Source organism: Podarcis gaigeae, assembly GCF_964106915.1.
Source record: "Podarcis gaigeae genome assembly, chromosome: 12".
NCBI classification, from domain to species: Eukaryota; Metazoa; Chordata; class Lepidosauria; order Squamata; family Lacertidae; genus Podarcis; species Podarcis gaigeae.
In genome coordinates, this window is record NC_139688.1 from 59,460,418 (window position 1) to 59,478,811 (window position 18,394).

An 18,394-nucleotide genomic window follows, 5' to 3' on the forward strand; every position below is an offset into this window, starting at 1 on the left:
ACACAATTCTTGAGAAGAGAGGCTCCTTCTGCCTCCCCTCAGTTGACCCATTGGGAGGTGGAATCATGATGGGAAGGATACCTGTTCAGTGAGTTAGCCGAGGGGCCTTCTGGTGGTTCCCTCCCTGCGAGAAGTGAGGTTACAGGGAACCAGGCAGAGGGCCTTCTTGGTAGTGGCACCCGCCCTGTGGAACGCCCTCCTACCAGATGTCAAAGAGAACAACAACTACCAGACTTTTAGAAGACATCTGAAGGCAGCCCTGTTTAGGGAAGCTTTTAATGTTTGATGTATTAGGGTATTTTAATATTTTTTGGAAAGCCGCCCAAAGTGGCTGGGGAAGTGGCGGGGTATAAATAATAAAATATTATTATTATTATTATTATTATTATTATTATTATTATTATGATGAATGTGCAACATGGCCCTTTTCAAAGCGGTCTGTCCATTCAGTCCCCTTAACATAGGATGTTAGGATGGGATAGGATGGATGGGATGAAAGTACCAACACATTTCTTTTCATTGTAGAAACAGCATTGAGAGAAGCAGGAAATTAACCAAATATTTGTAGATTTCTTACCTCATAGACTGAGGAAAGGAGCAAGGGAAAGAGGCTCCCACTCAGAGAAGGGGTTGAAATGTTTATTTGAATCAGAATGAGTCTTGAAAATACTCAAACTAAGAAGCCAATTGTTTTATTTTACCCATTTTCTAATTGTGCCTTAAATATTCTGTTCATCCGCATCTAAATGAACATCGTTTTCCCCCCTGTATCTAATATTTCTGTGTTTCTAAAAGAAATAAATCTGTCATGGGTGGTAGGGAAGCATTTGAGCAGGGGAAAATATTGTAATATTTTGAAAAATATTAGTTAATGTTTAAAACACTGGGTAGAAAATGGAATCTTTTATTTTTAAAATCTGATCAACTGTCAAAAATACTTAGTATGTGTGTTTAAAAGAGCTCAGGTGCTTCCTAGATGCTATTTGTAGTGACTGAGGAGGAAGCAACCAACTCCTGCTCAGGAGTTAAGCCCTGAGGCACTCATGATGATATGAAAAAACATCTGTCTGTTTGAGGACCCAGTGCTGCTGTGTGGACAGGAATGATTTAATCCTAAAAAAAATACTGTGTGTATGGGAACACTTTAAAAATAGAAACATTTCTCTTCTTTTTCCTTCCTTCCCAGTTTTACTTTCATTAACACAGTACCTGCAGATGACTTTCAAATTCAGTCCATCTTTCCCCCTCCCTAACCCTCATTCAGGATCAGAGTTCTGGAATTTAATCTGTTTGGAAAAAGTCCAAAACAGAGTCCGAGAATGGCCTTCGTGAACTCTTGTCATGATCCGGGCCCTTCTGTGCTTGCTGGTGTTCTTTCTGTTCTAGGTTCTTGCGAGCCTTTCCTTGCTCAACGCAGAGCTTTCTAGGAGCTCCTTCTGGCTCAGTAGCACCCAGTTTCTGTATGAACTTGCATGCCTCATGAATCCTTTTAAAAACAGGTTCCTGGATTTGTGATGGATTTTTATTCTGTGCTTCTGTTTCCTCCAAGGCCTTTTTCTGTGCTCCTTCTACCGTGCCCTTTTCAGTTGCCTTCTGTTCTTCCAGGGCCTTCTTCAGAGTCTTCCCTTGTTCCTCCAGAGCTGCCTTTCGACCCTTTGCCAATTCCTCCATAGCAAGATGGGCCCTTTCTTGTTGCTCAAGGGCCTTCTTCTGCATTCTTTGCCGTTCTTTGCTCTGTTTTTCTTCTAGCTCCTTAAGCATCATTTCAGCTTTCTGCTGCTCTGCTAGGGCTGCCTTCCGGGTTCTTTCTTGTTCCTCCAGAGCTGACTTTTGAGCCTTTGCCAATGTCTCCAGAGCAAGACGAACCCTTTCTTGTTGCTCAACAGTCTTCTTCTGTGTTCTTTGTCGTTCTTTTCTCTGTCTTTCCTCCAGCTCCTTAAGCATCTTCTCGGCTCTCTGCTGCTCTGCTAGGGCTGTCTTCCTAGCTCTTTCTTGTTCCTCAAGAGCGGACTTTTGAGCTTTTGCTAACTCCTCTGTTGCAAGATGGGCTCTTTCTTGTTGCTCAAGGGCCTTCTTCTGTATGATTTCCTGTTCTTCCAAGGTTTTTCTGTGTCTTTCCTCCAGCTCCTTAAGCATCATCTCCGCTCTCTGCTGCTCTGCTAGGGCTGCCTTCCTAGCTCTTTCTTGTTCCTCCAGAGCTGACTTTTGAACTTTTGTCAATTCCTCTATAATATGTTGAGCTTTCACTTGTTCCTCTACAGCTCTCTTCTGTGCTCTTTCTTGTTCCTCCAACACTTTGTTCCGAGTTTCCTCCAGTTCAATATGCATCATCTTAGTTTTCTGCTGTTCTTCAAAGGCTATCATCTGAGCTCTCTGCTGTTCCTCTATAGACTTAGCATGTGCTCTCTCCAGCTCTTCCATAGCCTGCTGGGCTAACCTTTGTTCCTCTAAGGCCTTGTGTTGAGCTCTTTTATTTTCCTCCAGGGCCTTCTTTTGAGCAATGTCTAATTCTTTTAAGAGCTTCTGAACTCCCTCTTTTTCTCTCATCGTTTTCTTCTCAGCCCTTTCCTGCTCTTCTTGGAATGTCTTCTGAGTCCTTAAGAGTTCTTCCAGGGCTGCCTCTGCCATCTTCTTTTCTTCTAGAGACTTTTTTTGTGCTAGTTCCTGTTCTTCCATGACTGCCAGCTGGGCTTTCTTCTGCTCCTGCAGTGCCTGCTGATGAGCTCTTTCCAGAGCTTCTAGAGCTTTTTGCGCTTTCTCCTGCTCCTCCAATGCCTTCTTTTGGGCAATCTCTAATTCTTCTAGGGGCTTCTGAGCTACCTCTTTCTCTCTCACTGAATTCTTTTCAGCCCTTTCCTGCTCTTCTTGGATCTTTCTCTGAGCTCTTGAGAGTTCTTCTAGAGCTGCCTCAGCCCTCTTCTTCTCTTTAAGAGCTTTTTTCTGTGCTTGCTCCTGTTCCTGCAATGCCTGCTTATGAGCTCTTTCAAGAGCTTCCAGTGCATTCTGGGCTCTTTCCTCGTCCTCCCTGGCCTTTTTTCTGGCTGTCTCCAAGTCCTCAAGGGCCTTCTTCTGAGCAAATTCTAATTCTTTTTTAGTCTTCTCAGCTCTCTCTTCTTCTGCCATTGCTCTCTTCTCAGTCATTTTCTGTTCTTTTTTAACCTTCGTCAAGAGTTTTTCCAGGGCTTCCTCTGCCATCTTTTTTTCTTCTAGATATTTCTTTTGTGCTAATTCCTGTTCTTTCATGGCTGCCACCTGGGCTTTCTTCTGTTCCTCCAGTGCCTGCTGATGTGCTCTTTCTAGCGCTTCCAGAGCTTTCTGAGCTCTCTCCTGTTCCTCTAGAGCCTTCTTCTTTGCAATCTCTAATTCTTCTAGGCCCTTCTGAAGTAATTCTTTTTCTTCCACTGCTTTCTTTTCAGCTATTTCCTGCTCTTCTTGAAACTTTCTTTGCAGTCTCAGGAGTTGTTCCATAGCTGCCTCAGCCCTCTTCTTTTCTTCTAGAGCTTTTCTTTGGGCTTGACCTTGTTCTTCCATGGCTACCACCTGGGTTTTCTTCTGTTCCTCCAATGATTGCTTACGAGCTCGTTCCAGAGCCTCCAGAGCTTTCTGAGCTCTTTCCTGTTCCTCCAGTGCCTTCTTTTGGGCAATCTCTAATTCCTCTCGGCTCTTCTGAAGAACTCCTTTTTCTTGCATTGCTTTCTTTTCAGCCCTTTCCTGCTCTTCTTGGATCTTTCTCTGAGCCCTTGAAAGTTCTTCTAGAGCTGCCTCAGCCCTCTTCTTTTCTTTAAGAGCTTTTTTCTGTGCTTGCTCCTGTTCCTGCAATGCCTGCTTATGAACTCTGTCAAGAGCTTCCAGAGCATTCTGGGCTCTTTCCTGGTCCTCCCTGGCCTTTTTTCTAGTTGTCTCCAACTCCTCAAGGGCCTTTTTCTGAGCAATGTCTAATTCTTTTTTAGTCTTCTCAACTCTCTCTTCTTCTGCCATTGCTCTTTTCTCAACCATCTCCTGTTCTTTTTTAACCTTCGTCAAGAGTTTTTCCAGGGCTTCCTCTGCCATCTTTTTTTCTTCTAGATATTTCTTTTGTGCTAGTTCCTGTTCTTCCATGGCTGCCGCCTGGGCTTTCTTCTGTTCCTCCAGTGCCTGCTGATGTGCTCTTTCTAGAGCTTCCAGAGCTTTCTGAGCTCTTTCCTGTTCTTCCAGGGCGGCCTTCTTAGCAAACTCTAATTCTTCTTGGCTCTTTTGAAGTACCTCTCTTTCTTCCACTGTTTTTTTCTCAGCCCTTTCCTGCTCTTCTTGGACTTTTCTCTGAATCCCTAGGAGTTGTTCCATGGCTGCCTCAGCCATCTTCTTTTCTTCTACAGCTTTTTTCTGGGCTCGGTTCTGCTCTTCCATGGCTGCCACTTGGGCTTTCTTCTGTTCCTCCAGCGCCTGCTGATGAGCTCTTTCCAGAGCTTTCTGAGCTTTCTGAGCTCTCTCCTGTTCCTTCAATGCCTTCTTTTGAGCAATCTCTAATTCTTCTCGTCTTTTCTGAAGTGCCACTCTTTCTTGCATTGCTTTCTTTTCAGCCCTTTCCTGCTCTTCTTGGATCTTTCTCTGAGCCCTTGAGAGTTCTTCTAGAGCTGCCTCAGCCATCTTCTTTTCTTTAAGAGCTTTTTTCTGTGCTTGCTCCTGTTCCTGCAATGCCTGCTTATGAGCTCTTTCCAGAGCTTCCAGAGCTTTCTGAGCTCTTTCTTGTTCCTCCACAGCCTTCTTCTGAGCAATGTCTAATTCTTCTAGGCCTCTCTGAAGCACCTTTCTTTCTTCCATTGCTTTCTTCTCTGGCATTTCCTGATTGTCCAGGACCTTTCTTTCAGCCCTGGATAGTTCTTTCTGGGCTGCTTCAGACATACTTGTTTCTTCTAGAGATTTTTTCTGTGCTTGCTCTTTTTCCATGATGGCCATCTGAGCTTTTTTCTGCTGCTCCAGAGCCTGTTTATGAGCAAATTCTAAAGCTTCTAGGGCTTTTTGGGCTCTTTCCTGTTCCTCCACAGCCTTCTTTTGAGCACTTTCTATTTTTTCTAGGGTCTTCTGAGCTTTTGCTTTTTCTTCAATTGTTTTCTTTTCAGCCATTTCTCGCTCTTCTTGAAACTTCCTTTGAGTTCTCTGGAGTTCTTCCAGAGCTGCCTCAGCCATCATCTTTTCTTCTAGAGATTTTTTGTGTGCCAGTTTCTGTTCTTCCATGGCAACCACATGAGCTTTCTTCTGTTCTTCCAGTGCTTGCTTATGAGCACTTTCCAGAGCTTTCAGAGCTCTCTCCTCTTCCTGAAGGGCTTGTTGCTGAGCTCTTTCGTGTTCCCCCAGGACTGTCAGTCGAGCTTTTGCCAGTTCCTCCAGAGCTGCTTGCTGAGCTCTTTCAAGTTCCTCCAGAGCTAGCAGCTGAGCTTTTGCTTGCTCTTCTAGGATCACTTTGTAAGCTTTTTCTTGCTGGTAGAGTAACTTCTGATGTGATTTTTCCTGTTCTTCTAATAACCTTCTCAGAGAATTCTCCTCTTCATCCAGTTCTTCTTGATAAGCTCTAAGCTTTTCCTCAAGTTCCTGCTGAAGGGCTCTTAACTGTTCCTCCAGCTCTTTCTGATGGACTGTTCCCTGGTATTTGACTTCCTTGTGCTGAACTATTTCTTGCTCCTTCAGTAGCTTCTGCTGAAAGTTTTCTTGTTCATCAGTCTCCTTTTCAAAAGACCTATATTGTATCCATATGCTTTCTTGCAGACTTCTTCCCACCTCTTCCTGGGACATTCCCTCCTGTTTCCTTAGGACAGTGTGTCTGACTCCCTGCCATTCCTTCATGGTTTCCTTCCAAGCCCTTCTCTGGTCTTCAGTGGCTACCTTGTCATCACTTTCTAACCCTGCAAGTATACTTTGTGGTCTTTCATGCGTCTCACAAACTTTGTGAAGGCTTTCCAGAAGCTCCTTGTACTTCTTTTTCTCAAGTTTCCGCTCATGCTTTCGCCAGTATTTGGCAATTTTCTGAGCCTTTGGCTGTATCTCCTTCAACATGGCATAGGATTCTTCATCATAATCCAATTGGCAGGCCAAGGCTAGGTCTTTAGCAGCCCTCTGCCAGTAACCAAGTAGCTGCAATGCTCTTCCTCTCCACTTGTAGGGCTGAGCCGAATCAGGGTTGATCTGTATGGCTTTGTCACAGTCCCTAATTGCAGCATTTGGTTTCTGAAGCTTCATATAGACCTTGGCTCGGTTTGCATATAAAACGGTAAGGTGTGGGTTTAGCTTAATAGCTTCAGTGAACAGATCTAAAGCTTTAAGAAGTTCACCTTTATTGATTGCATCAATAGCTTCTCTTTTCTTTTCACCGGCCTGTTTTCGCATTTCCTCTGTTACTTTCAAGTTTTCATCTCCCATCTCTTGAGGAACATCTTCATCTGGTTCAATCACCTCTTCAGTATCAATTTCCAATTCACTCTCCTCACTCTCTGATTTGATGCATTCAGAATCACTCTTAGTTCCCTTCTGAATCTCTAGTTCCTGAACGTCAGATGTTTCGTATTTTTCATGTGCTATGAGTTGACCTTTTTCCTGTTCTGCAGCATACAGAGGATAGGCTTTGCATTGTTCCTCTGGAAAATGAATAAATGGTTCATGTTCTTGGGCATGATCATATGGAACTTCCTTTTCTTTGGAGAGTTTAAATTTACTCCTTTCTTGTTCTTCTGAAATGGTATCTTGGTGTTTTGGTGTTTTCAATGGAATCTTTGTCTGTGTACTCTCTGGGTCCACAAGGGCTTCTTTCATCCTTTCCATCTTTTCCGTAAATGATTCCGTGTTACATTTTTCTTCATGCTTTCTCCAACATTGAGTGCATGACTGGGTCTCTGCTTCTACCTCCTTCAACATGGTATATGTATTTTCATCATAATCCAACTGACAGGCCAAAGAAAGATCTTTAGCGGCCTCCTGCAAGCATCCTAACAGATGAAATGCGCCCCCGCGCCACTTATATGGTAATGCTGCATCAGGGTTTATTTTTATAGCTTGATTGCAGTCGCTTATGGCAGCATGTGGCATACGCAGCTTTAGAAAGGTACTGGCTCGGCAAACATACAAGTTGGCACACCGGGGGTTTAATTCAATAGCTTCAGTGAACAGGTCAATGGCTCTTTGCAGTTCACCTTTATCCACTGCATCAAAGGCTTCTTTCTTTTTTTCATTGGTTTGCTTCCACATCTCAACTGTCTCCACATTTTCATTTAGCATGTATTGGAACTTATCCTCATGATCTAGTTTGCCATTTGCTGTTTCATTCTCCAATGGTGTGTTAAAATCTTTCTCTCTCTGATCTTCTTCATCATCCTTTGAAGTTGCCTCTACATTCTTAACCTGCTCCAGTAACTCAGATTCCTTGTATCTTAAGGCACACTTTGCACGTGTCTCAGAAATCCTTTGAAACCCTAACTTCAATCTTCTTACCACAGCATTGGCTTCTTCTTCATACTCCAGTCTAGAAGCTAAAGCAAGATCACAGGCTGCCTCTTCCCAATGCCCCAAATTCTGGAATGCTTTCGCTCGCAGTCTGAATGACTCTGCTGATTTGGGATTCAGTTCAATGGCTATGTCACAGTCTTTAATGGCAGCCTGTGCCTCCTGCAACTGCATAAGGATATTGGCCCGGTTAATGTAGGAACTAGGAATATGTGGATTCAACTCAATGGCTTCAGTGAACAAATGAACTGCTTTCTGAAGTTCACCTTTAGCTAGGACTTCAAATGCCTCCTTACACTTTTCATTGATTTGATTCCTCATCTCTTCAGTTACTTTCAGGCTATTGCATCCCAGTTCGTGGATATTGTTCTGACATTGTTCCGTTTCCTCACTACAAGCCTCAAAATTGTTCTCCTTGCTTGGATATTTCAGAAGCTTATCACCAGCTTCACCTACACAAATGTTGTTTGTTGTATGTAGTAAGGAATTATTTATGTTTCCTAATGATTCCCGAAGGAAGACCCGATCTTCAGAATTAGCTAAGTTCAAGTAAGGCTTGACCTGGTCATGTGTGTCACTGTGAACTTTTCTTGGATCCATGATGAAGGGAAAAGATGAACAGATGCAGGAGATAGTTGGGCCTTAGAAAGGAAGGAAGAATTTATGGAAGCTGGCTTGAGAGTTTAGTTATTAAGTTTATGAGTGGCCTGATGGGAAAAGGCCCTCATAATTCCTCTCTGCCATGGCCCTACTTCTATATCTACAACTATTTCTTAATGTGCCAAAACTGAGTCTTAAAGACTCAATAACAAAGGGAGATTTTGTGATGTCATCAGTCTCATCATCACTGGAATTTTGAGGCAAGTTCTTAAGGTCATGTAATGCCAACAATTGCCTATAGTCCTTTCTTTTTCATTTATATGCTATGTTTAATGGTATGAATAGTAGTTTTTACTGATTTTTCACCTGCACAAAAATGCTTACAATCAAAAAGAAGAAGTTGTAAACATCATTAGATGGGAAACTGCAGCTTGCTCACTTTCTGGAATATCCCATCAGCATCATGCTTCTCTTCTTGAAAAATTATGAGACACTGATTTCTGACTTCATTGTAACTCAGGAACTGGTATGCTTTATACAATGATACATTAATATACTGTGTACAGTGGTACCTCGGGTTACATATGCTTCAGGTTACACACTGCTAACCCAGAAATAGTGCTTCAGGTTAAGAACTTTGCGTCAGGATAAGAACAGAAATCGGGCTCTGGCGGCACAGCGGCAGCAGGAGGCCCCATTAGCTAAAGTGGTGCTTCAGGTTAAGAACAGTTTCAGGTTAAGAACAGACCTCTGGAACGAATTAAATACTTAACCCGAGGTACCACTGCACAGGGTTATCTACTTGACATTAGGTGAGCATTGTTAGATTGTTTGTTAAAGCATTGCTTTAAATTGTTTTTAATACTGTTTTTTAATTCTGTAACCCATCCTGGGACCTTAGGATGAAGACTGGCTAATAAATAAATAAATAAATAAATAATCAATGAACCAAGGAACTGAATGCCAGATTGGAAAACAGTAAAACTCTTGCCAGAGTAGTACATGCTCTGGTTATCTCCCGCTTGGAATACTGCAATGTGCTCCACGTGGGGCTACCTTTGAAGGTGATTCAGAAACTACCACTAATCCGGAATGCGGCAGCTAGACTGGTGATTGGGAGCGGCCACCAGCACCATATAACACCATTCCTAAAGAATCTGCATTGGCTCCCAGTAAGTTTCCAAGCACAATTCAAAGTCTTGGTGCTGACCTTTAAAGCCCTAAACAGCCTTGCCCCACCTCCATTGTTCAGCTCCAAGGGCCTCCTAGCAGTGCCCTCACTGAGAGAAGTGACGTTACAGGGAACCAGACAGAGGGTCTTCTCGGTGGTGGTGCCCGCCCTGTGGAACGCCCTCCCATCAAATGTCAAGGAAATAAACAACTATTGGACTTTTAGAAGTCATTTGAAGGCAACCCTAGATTTAATGTTTGATATTTATTGTATTTTTAATATTTTGTTGGAAGCTACCCAGAGTAGCTGGGGCAACCCAGTCAGATGGGTGGCTGCTGCTGCTGCTGCTGATAATAATAATAATAATAATAATAATAATAATAATAATAATAATAAATTTGCAATGCTGGACATTGGCCTAAAACAATTTGGAGCAATTATGTCTGTTTTAAAAGATTTTTTAAAAAATGATTTGGCCTTTATTGTTTGAAGCAAATTTTTAGATGCATGGAGATGTGAGGACTATTAAATGAAGATAAAATATCAAAAATACCCTAATATTTGACTTGCATATAATTTCCGTTATTTTGGACTGCAACAGTCCACCAGGAAGAAGCCTTGTCTGACATGGGAAACCTGAATCTGGGTGGCCTGATTCAGACGGGGGCTCACAAAACTGAACATATTGAGAATTATGGTTAGGTCTAAAATTTTCAGAGATCCAAGTACAACTATCAATTTGATCAAAGTGACTCTTGAATAAACTGATATAACTAAGCTTGTGAATAAGCTTGTGAATAATTCCTCAGGAAGCGGGGATGTCTAAGGATATTGAAACATAGTGGGTGTCAGGCTTCAGAGGATCCAACCCCCCACGGTAGGTTGCCAGGAATGGATAAGACAAGGAAAGTTCTTAACAATGTTGTTTATTCAATATTCACAGAGAGAGGCTAAGAAACACAGCCTCTTGGAGTAATGGTGTTGCTCCGAATAAATCTCCACCCACCTTCTCTGCTCCTTCCTCCTTCGTCAACAGCACCACCCACCTTACAGTTGTTGCTTAGGGCCATCTGTCTCTGAGCCCTTTGCTCTCGTACTTTTAAGGCTCGCCGGGTTCTGGGAGAAGGGGGTGTCTGGAATGCTTTCTAGTTATAAAGTGATTCAGGTAGCTGTGTTGGTCTGATGCAGATGAAATAAATAACAATCATCCATCTCCTACTACCCTTCTGAGAAAAATCCCACAACTGGTTACTTCTGTTTCAGTGTATCTGAAGAAGTGTGCATACACACAAAAGCTTATACCCAGAACAAACGTAGTTGGTCTCTAAGGTGCTATGGACACGTTTAGGGCACTGTGGTCTAAACCACAGAGCCCAGGACTTGCCGATAGGAAGGTTGGTGGTTCGAATCCCCGTGACGGGGTGAGCTCCTGTTGCTCAGTCCCTGCTTCTGCCAACCTAGCAGTTCGAAAGCACGTCAGAGTGCAAGTAGATAAATAGGTACCGCTCCGGCGGGATAGTAAATGGCGTTTCTGTGCGCTGTTCTGGTTTCGCCAGAAACGGCTTAGTCATGCTGGCCACATGACCCGGAAGCTGTACGCCGGCTCCCTCGGCCAATAAAGCGAAATGAGCGCCGCAACCCCAGAGTCGTTCGTGACTGGACCTAATAGTCAGGGGTCCCTTTACCTTTTAAGGTGCTACTGGACAGTTTTTTAATTTTTTTAGTGATAACATGTCAGCCAGCTGCCCTGGCTATGCCTCCTCCTCTCCCATTATTTCCCAACTTTTACCCTCATCTGCCTCTGAACTGTGACCTCTGCAAACCACTGTTGTAAACCTATACTGTCTTCTTCTTCTGTGGAAAGTTCAGGCTGAGAAGGTGGTCTCCACCATTCCTCCTCTGCCCAGTCCCTGACAGTGGGTCATAATTCACAAGAAGTATAAAGTAGAGTGATGGTGCCTCTGAAAGGGGACATTGGATTGTTTTAACAAACCCAAGCTTGGTTTAGGAGACTATGTCTGGATTTCTGTTCATACATATCCTACTCAAACAAAAATAATTTGTATGTTTAATTACCTTTCTCATGTGGTTTGATACGCTAATGATGAGCTACCATTAGATTAGACTATATTTGTTTTATTTTTAATCTGTATTGCAAAACGGATAAAATGGGGCACTCATCCTGATTTGTTTGCAGAGAGATTACACAATGTTACATCAAGCAAATGCCATATGACAGTTTGCAGCATATTTCCCTGTCTCTTTGCTACCACAAAAAGTCTGAATTGTGCATGTATTCGGGGGGGGGGGGTGCTGCAAGACCTCCAAATCAACTTTAACTGAGCAACCTGAATTTGCCTGTATGTGCCTGAACCTCACCAGAAAATAGCAACAAATCGGCAAGTGCCTTAAGTCTAATTCTTAAGAGCTGCGCTGGGACCTTCTCTGCTTTTCAAACAGCTACATATCACTGGTAGGAATCCACACATACACATATAGTTTTAATTCTATTAATGTTTATTTTTGTTTTTTTAAAAATGATTGTTCCCCATTATGTTTTTAACTGTTCTAATTTCTCTGTCAGGGAAAAGCTGTGTGGGTGAATAAACATTTAAAACAAACATATTGTAATAATAATAATAATAATAATAATAATAATAATAATAAGGCACATCTCTTCTTCACTGGACACGGTAATGCCCTGCGCCAAATTTCTTTAGATTTCGCCAAACGTGTAATAAGCCTTCTAGGCCAAAGCAGGCGTCCTTACCTGAAAACAAAACAAAACAAGACCCACTTTTGCAGGGCGCCCTGATTCTGCCCCAGAACTGGGCGACAGATGCGGCGACGACAACAAGCTGCGCCGCTTGGGAGCCGGAAGTCTCCTCGGAAAGCGATGGCGGCCGCCTCCCCTTCGAGCGGAAGCCGCTTCGTGACGCCATTTCCCCCTCGCCGGCGCAAGTTTTTTCTCTCGCTTCCGCTTCCGCCTTCCTTTCCCGTTGCTGGTATTGCTACGTGTCCAACAAGTCGGTGAGTCTCGAGCGGAGTCGTGTCTCGGGGGGGGGGAGGGGGGAGCAGCGCAGGAACGGGAGCCCAGAAGCGAGTTGCAGAGCAGCCCTGACTCACAGCGGCGGGACCACAACTCGGTCGCCTTTCCTGGTCTCCGCAGCTGAGGGGGCTGAGGGAGGGGGGGGGCTGCCCCATATCTGCGTCTGGAAATGCTGTGTGTCTCCCAGGCATATACCACGCGACGTTTCATGTGTCGCTGTCCTCGCCCCCCCCCCCAAAACAAAGGGGGGGGGTAAGAAAAGTGGGGGCACATCTGATCACGTCAGACACATACGGGAAACTTGTGCTCGCTGTGTTCCTAATTAAACATTGGCCAAATATGAGGTTTGATACTAAGCACTTCCGAAGGTTTGTAACCCTTTCTGTGCCTAAATCACGAACTGCAGTGTTTTTTCTAAACTTTGTCATTGGCCTCAGGACACAGCCGTATGTAATAAGGGGGTGGGGAGAGAGGGACAAAAAACTTATTTAATTTAGCTGTGCAGTTTAGGGTATTATATTACCACCAGGTTTTTTTTAATGTCACTGCTCCCCCATCCTCCACTCTGGTCAACTGTACTTCCATGTTCTCCCAAATGTTAAAAGGTATTGCAGATTTGCCTCCTTTTGAGCAACTGAATATTCCTACACTGAATGGGGGGAAGCTATGAAGCTTGAGAGCCTCAGTGTCAGTTAACCATAATTGGTGATGGTGTAAAATGGGTGCATTACTGTTGCACTATAGGTTCATACAAATGACCAAATTCCCTGAGCTCATTATCATTGTGCACGAGTGCAACAAAAAATATTAAAGGAACATGTTGGAGATATCTAAAATAACACTGTAGGTGCTGGGGTGTATTAGCATTGTTTTAAGTGAACATCAATATTATGTCTGGTTTTTTTACCAGTTAAATAAAAAATGCTAACAAAAATTGGGAACAACTTTATTTGCTGTATAGGAGCTTTGTGGTTTGAATTGAAGGCAATTTCTAAACCTGATTTGGAATGATTGCATATGAAAAAAATCCTAATAAGTTGGTATGTTGGTTCTTTTTCTTGCAGAATATCATGGATCAAGTAATGCAGTTTGTGGAACCTAGTCGTCAGTTTGTGAAAGATTCCATCAGGCTTGTTAAACGATGCACAAAGCCAGATAGGAAAGGTAAAGCCACCAAGAAGAAAAACACTGAATGTGTTTGTGACATTGCAGAGTAGAATAAAATGTAATAAACAAGTTATTCCTGTAGGTGACAATAAACACAAGTTCCTGTGTTTAATATATTTTCATTTCGTTGGTAAAATATTTAGGTTTTTTAAAGAGGAGATCAATGCTGCATAGGTTGCATTTTTAACAGACAAAAAACCCAACAATCTAAAATATATAGCTGAGCTCATATGCCTAAGAGCTATGCAACAGTGTGGTTTCTGATAGATGGCTAGAGGCTTTGCTTTTGAATGGGGTGAGGATAGTGATTCTGAGCAAGAGTCTAGAAGTGTGCTTGTCATCTTGTCACTGATGAGCTTTTGTGGGAACACAGCATCAGCAAGAGCGCCCATCTTGCTGAGCCTAGAGAAGGTCAGTTGCTCTCCGTCATACAACTCTGAGCCTTGGAGTTCCTTGGAAAGGAACAAGGCTTTCTTAGTCCTGGTGTGACAGGGTAGAGTTCCACTCTGCCTCCCCAACCCAGCTCACTCCATGCAGCTGTGTTGGGCCTCAAGCTCAATGTGATGTTGGACAACACCCTACTCCCTCCCAGGTTTGGTGAGGGAAGGTTGTAGTGAGCACAAATTGATAAAATTGTAGACCCTGCAAAAAATTCTTCGGATTGAGTGTATAGTTACAATATGGAATCTTAAGCCCATGATGGGGTGATTATGATGTCTTGCAGACTTCTTCCCTTGACTTTCCCTTCTTCATCTATTTCCTGTGGACCACTCTGTCTTTTCCTCCCTTCCTTCCTTACTTAGCTACTCTGTAACATCAGATCATTGAATATGTTACAAGATGGAAAATAGTGGCAGCATTGGCATAAATTCTTGAAGATTTAATGATTACTTAAGGTGCCGTCACATGTGGCAGACTTAGCCTGTAGAGAAGAAGAGCTTTCCAAACTCTGTGTTGTGACATGTTAGTGTGTTGGCTGCAGTGCTCCTCTAGGGGCTGGTAAGGGGTTAGTTTAATCTCTGGTTTGCTAGTCACAAAATAAAGCTCTGCTCAAGAGGGAGATCCCCCCCCCCCCAAAAAAAGTTCTGGGCATTCAGTATCACTGTCAATGGTGTGCATAGAATCATGAATCATAGAAATGGAAGGGACCACAAGGGTCATCTAGGCCAACTCCCTGCAATGCACAAATCTTTTGGCCAACATGGGGCTCAAACCTCTAGCCCTGAGAGGAATCTGATAATCCCTGGATCCCCAATTACATTAAGGAACCAATATGAATCAATATATAAGCTTTATTATTGAAGCCATAGGTCACCACAGTATAAATACAGCAAGCTGTCATTTTGATGTATTTAGCAAACATAAACAGAAAAATAAAAAAACAACTCCCTAATTTAATCAATGCATTTTCCCTCTTCAATAAGATATACAGGTGTTAAGAATGCAGTAAAACAAAACCACATCCCTCTCACCCCTATGTTTTTTTGAACCTGGCTTGTGTTTTCTTAGCTGCCACATCAATCTTGCTATGTGGGTGAAAATGTCTTTGCCTGCAGCAATATACATATTTGGTCCAGGAGTCGTTTGACAGACTAAAGGATACAAGGTGGCAATTGTGCTCAGAGCGCTCATATAAGGAGCAGCTTATATGATTGCCCTCTTCAAATATCTGAAGGGGTATCACAGGGAAGAGGGAGCAATCTTGCTTTCTCCTGCATGGGAGGGTAGGACTTGAACCAATGGCTTCAAGTTACAAGAAAGGAGATTCTGACTAAAGATCAGGAAGAACTTTCTGACTGTGTGAACTGTTCAACAGTTGAGCAGACGCCCTCAGGAGGTTGTGGATTCTCGTTGCTTAGAGGTTTTCAAGCAGAGGTTGGGTGGCCATCTGCCATGAATGCTTTTAGCTGAGATTCCTGCATTGCAGGGGGTTGGACTAGATGACCCTCAGGCTCCCTTCCAACTCTACAATTCTATGATTCTAACTTAGCAAGTTATGGGAGGCATGGGCCCTTTAACTCAGAAAGTGTAGGCATTTTGTAAGCGGGGAAGGGGAGGGGGAGGCCAGCATGTGCTCAGTGAATAGGCAGGGTGGTGATGGTCACACACTTATTTTCAAATAATAACCAGATTTAAATCAGAAAAACTTCATAGTCTCCTCCAATTGTTCAAGTATTCCTGGCTAAATATCAAAACACATTTGGTTGTAATTATTCAAAATTCATTTAAGAGTACATTTTTAAGTACATTTTTTTTAAATTTCAGAATTCCAGAAGATTGCTATGGCAACAGCAATAGGATTTGCAATAATGGGATTTATTGGTTTCTTTGTAAAACTGATCCATATTCCAATCAACAACATCATTGTGTAAGTACATGCATCATAATTGATATTGCTGGTATAAAACAACAACAACTTGTGAGCAATGTACTAAAATTGGATTTTTGTGCACTCTGCTGTGATCTCTGGCTCTCATGATGTTGTCTTTAGAATCCTGTATGCACTGGCATACTTAAATAACATAGATATCTACTTTGAATCTGCACTATATTCCCTTGGCCTGAAAGTGGAGATGAGCGCCACGCTCCAACTGGACCTAACCATCCACAGGTCCTTTACCTTTTTACCTTATTTATTTAAAGTATGTGCAGGCTACTTTTCTATTGCTTACAGAAGGGAAAGGCATGCTGCTAAAAACAAATAGGATGATACACTTTAAGTAAAGATTTTTCGATTTTTTTTTAAAAAAGGGGGGAACACATTACTTTAAAAACAAAACGGTAAAATGCTATTAAGTGCCTCTGTGATTGTGGTTTTTTTTCTTTTTTCTTTTTTACAGGGGTGGCTGAATGCATCAAGAAGACGTATACCTTGATTTTGCTTGTGGTAACAAAAGAGAACATTCTGACCTTTCTGGCATAATCTTCCTAAATCATCTTTTGCTACTTGTGGTTATAAACAGATTTTAAAGTAAAACTGGTGTGGCTTCTTAGTTGGTTAATGCAAGCACGTGTAGGCCAATGTCCGTCACTGACTTAAGACTAAAAACTTTATGCTTAGTAAACTTTGAGATCAAATCAGGTTTTATGAAATGCTCAATCTCTTCAGTGTCTGGGGAGGGGAGCATCAATAGTTGAATAAACTGAGCAGCGCACGGACACTCCAAACTCTTTACAGTGGTGCCTCAGGTTAAGAACTTAATTCGTTCTGGAGGTCCGTTCTTAACCTGAAACTGTTCTTAACCTGAGGTACCACTTTAGCTAATGGGGCCTCCTGTTGCCGCTGAACGATATCTGTTCTCATCCTGAAGCAATGTTCTTAACCCGAGGTACTATTTCTGGGTTAGTGGAGTCAGTAACCTGAAGCGTATGTAACCTGAGTTACCACTGTATAACCTTTGTATACAAACATAGTTCTGATTGCCTCTTAAGATGTTCAGCACAGTCAGAGCCCTTTTCTTTTTATTCCCTCATGTAATAGCAGAAGCAAATTCATAACAAGTCTGATATTTAAATGTAGCCTTTATTAAATGCAAGAATTTGCATAACACTTGTTTAAAATGCAACATTAGGCCATCTTCCCTTTTTAAAAACAGACTGTTCATTTAAACTTTGGCAATTATAATTAAGTATTTTAGCTCAAAAATTGTTTTTGTTTCTTATAGATTGTTGTAATTACCAGGGAGACACTCCACACATTTTCATTGTGTGCCTGCCTCTCCCCATCCCCTTTTAATACAAGCAAAAGTGGTCCCTGGAGCCCGTGATGTATGCATCCAAGCTGTCATCAGTGAGCATCCCTTTGTATTTGGCCCCTGACACACACTATGGGCTAAATATAGATGAATGCAACAGAGGTTGCATGCATGGCTATTATATTATCATGGCAACTTATTTTGTGGGTTTTGGCTTGGCGTGCGCACTACTTGTTCTAGCCCACTGGCAAGTTGAATGTTTGTGTTCTGCTGAAGAGAGCTATCAAATTTTCAGAACACAAAGTTATACAGTGTTCTAGTCTGTAAGTTATTTATATCATCAAGTGATATAAATATCTCTTTATCAGCCCTTCCAATCTTAAAAAAAATTCTATGCACAGTATATATAAAAAACACATCAGTGTTCAGAATTCTAAAAAAGCTTACAATACAGCATTGCTCAAATAGCAAAAAACTAAAACCCCTGGCATTCTATAGAGTGAAGCTGCATAGAATCATAAACTCTTGAGTTGGAGAAACCAGCTAATGCATGAAATCTAGATTTAGATAGTGCAGTGACATTTTCCCAGGAAGCATTGCTTTAAGGCTTGGGCTGAACAAAAATAGCTGCTGAGAGTTTATGCACATCCTTTATCTTTGATGCCCATTGTCCAAAGCAAAGGTTTGTCTGTTTCAATGGTCACAACTCCGGACTCATCATAAGTATTTGAAGTGCTGACGAGTGTCCCAAACTTCAGAATGCTTCTGTCTGTAAGCAATGAAAAAGAAGGGTTAGCACAAGAGTTCCTGAAGTTTGAACCAACACAAACATAGGGATAAAGTCAGTAGAACGGGTGCAGTGTAAGCATGATCTTGAACATGTTTATTCAGGTGTGAGGCTGTCAAAGTTCAGTGGAATTTACTCCTACATAAATGGGACATAGAAGACTACAGCTATGACGGCATGATAATAAAAGCTCCCCACAGCCCCTGAAAGTATAGAAGTGTGCCTGATCAGTACTGCCAACACATGGTGGCGCTTTGATTGTCACGACTTCCTCAAAATATGCTGTTACGATAGGTTTGCCTATCTACCCATGTGAACTTCATTTTTTGGGGGGCGGTTCTTAGCCCATCTAAAGTAGCATAATAGTGGCACAATGTTTCAGTGTGTCTGGCTGTTAACCAGAAAGATGGTCCAAACACACCCAGGGATGGCTAAGGGCAGGATTCCTGCATTGC

At 42.4% G+C, this 18,394-nt stretch overlaps 3 protein-coding genes across 8 annotated transcripts in view; 1 reads left to right on the forward strand and 2 right to left on the reverse strand.

Moving 5' to 3' along the window:
• Positions 1-1,159: 1,159 nt before the first annotated feature.
• LOC310828617 (uncharacterized protein) lies at positions 1,160-8,639 on the reverse strand. The gene has a single exon (XM_083706235.1). It carries the CDS (start codon positions 8,068-8,070, stop codon positions 1,282-1,284), a length of 6,789 nt encoding a protein of 2,262 aa, XP_083562361.1. The 5' UTR covers positions 8,071-8,639; the 3' UTR covers positions 1,160-1,281.
• Positions 8,640-12,114: 3,475 nt separating this feature from the next.
• Positions 12,115-15,829, forward strand: SEC61G (SEC61 translocon subunit gamma; the record flags this gene model as incomplete). The annotated part of the gene is made up of 3 exons (XM_083706423.1): positions 12,115-12,271; positions 13,355-13,454; positions 15,723-15,829. The coding sequence occupies exons 2-3, from the start codon at positions 13,361-13,363 to the stop codon at positions 15,827-15,829; spliced, it is 201 nt and encodes a 66-aa protein (XP_083562549.1). The 5' UTR covers positions 12,115-12,271; positions 13,355-13,360.
• The window catches only part of TPK1 (thiamin pyrophosphokinase 1), a 254,996-nt gene continuing 251,333 nt past the window's right edge, over positions 14,732-18,394 (reverse strand). For 3 of the 6 annotated variants that reach the window (XM_083706411.1, XM_083706412.1, XM_083706414.1), the window contains one exon: positions 14,732-17,921. In XM_083706411.1, the coding sequence (XP_083562537.1) occupies positions 17,791-17,921 (131 nt within the window). In that variant the 3' untranslated portion in view covers positions 14,732-17,790. The remainder of the gene's footprint in view (positions 17,922-18,394) is intronic. The other 3 variants (XR_014557046.1, XR_014557047.1, XM_083706413.1) reach the window with 2 other exon arrangements.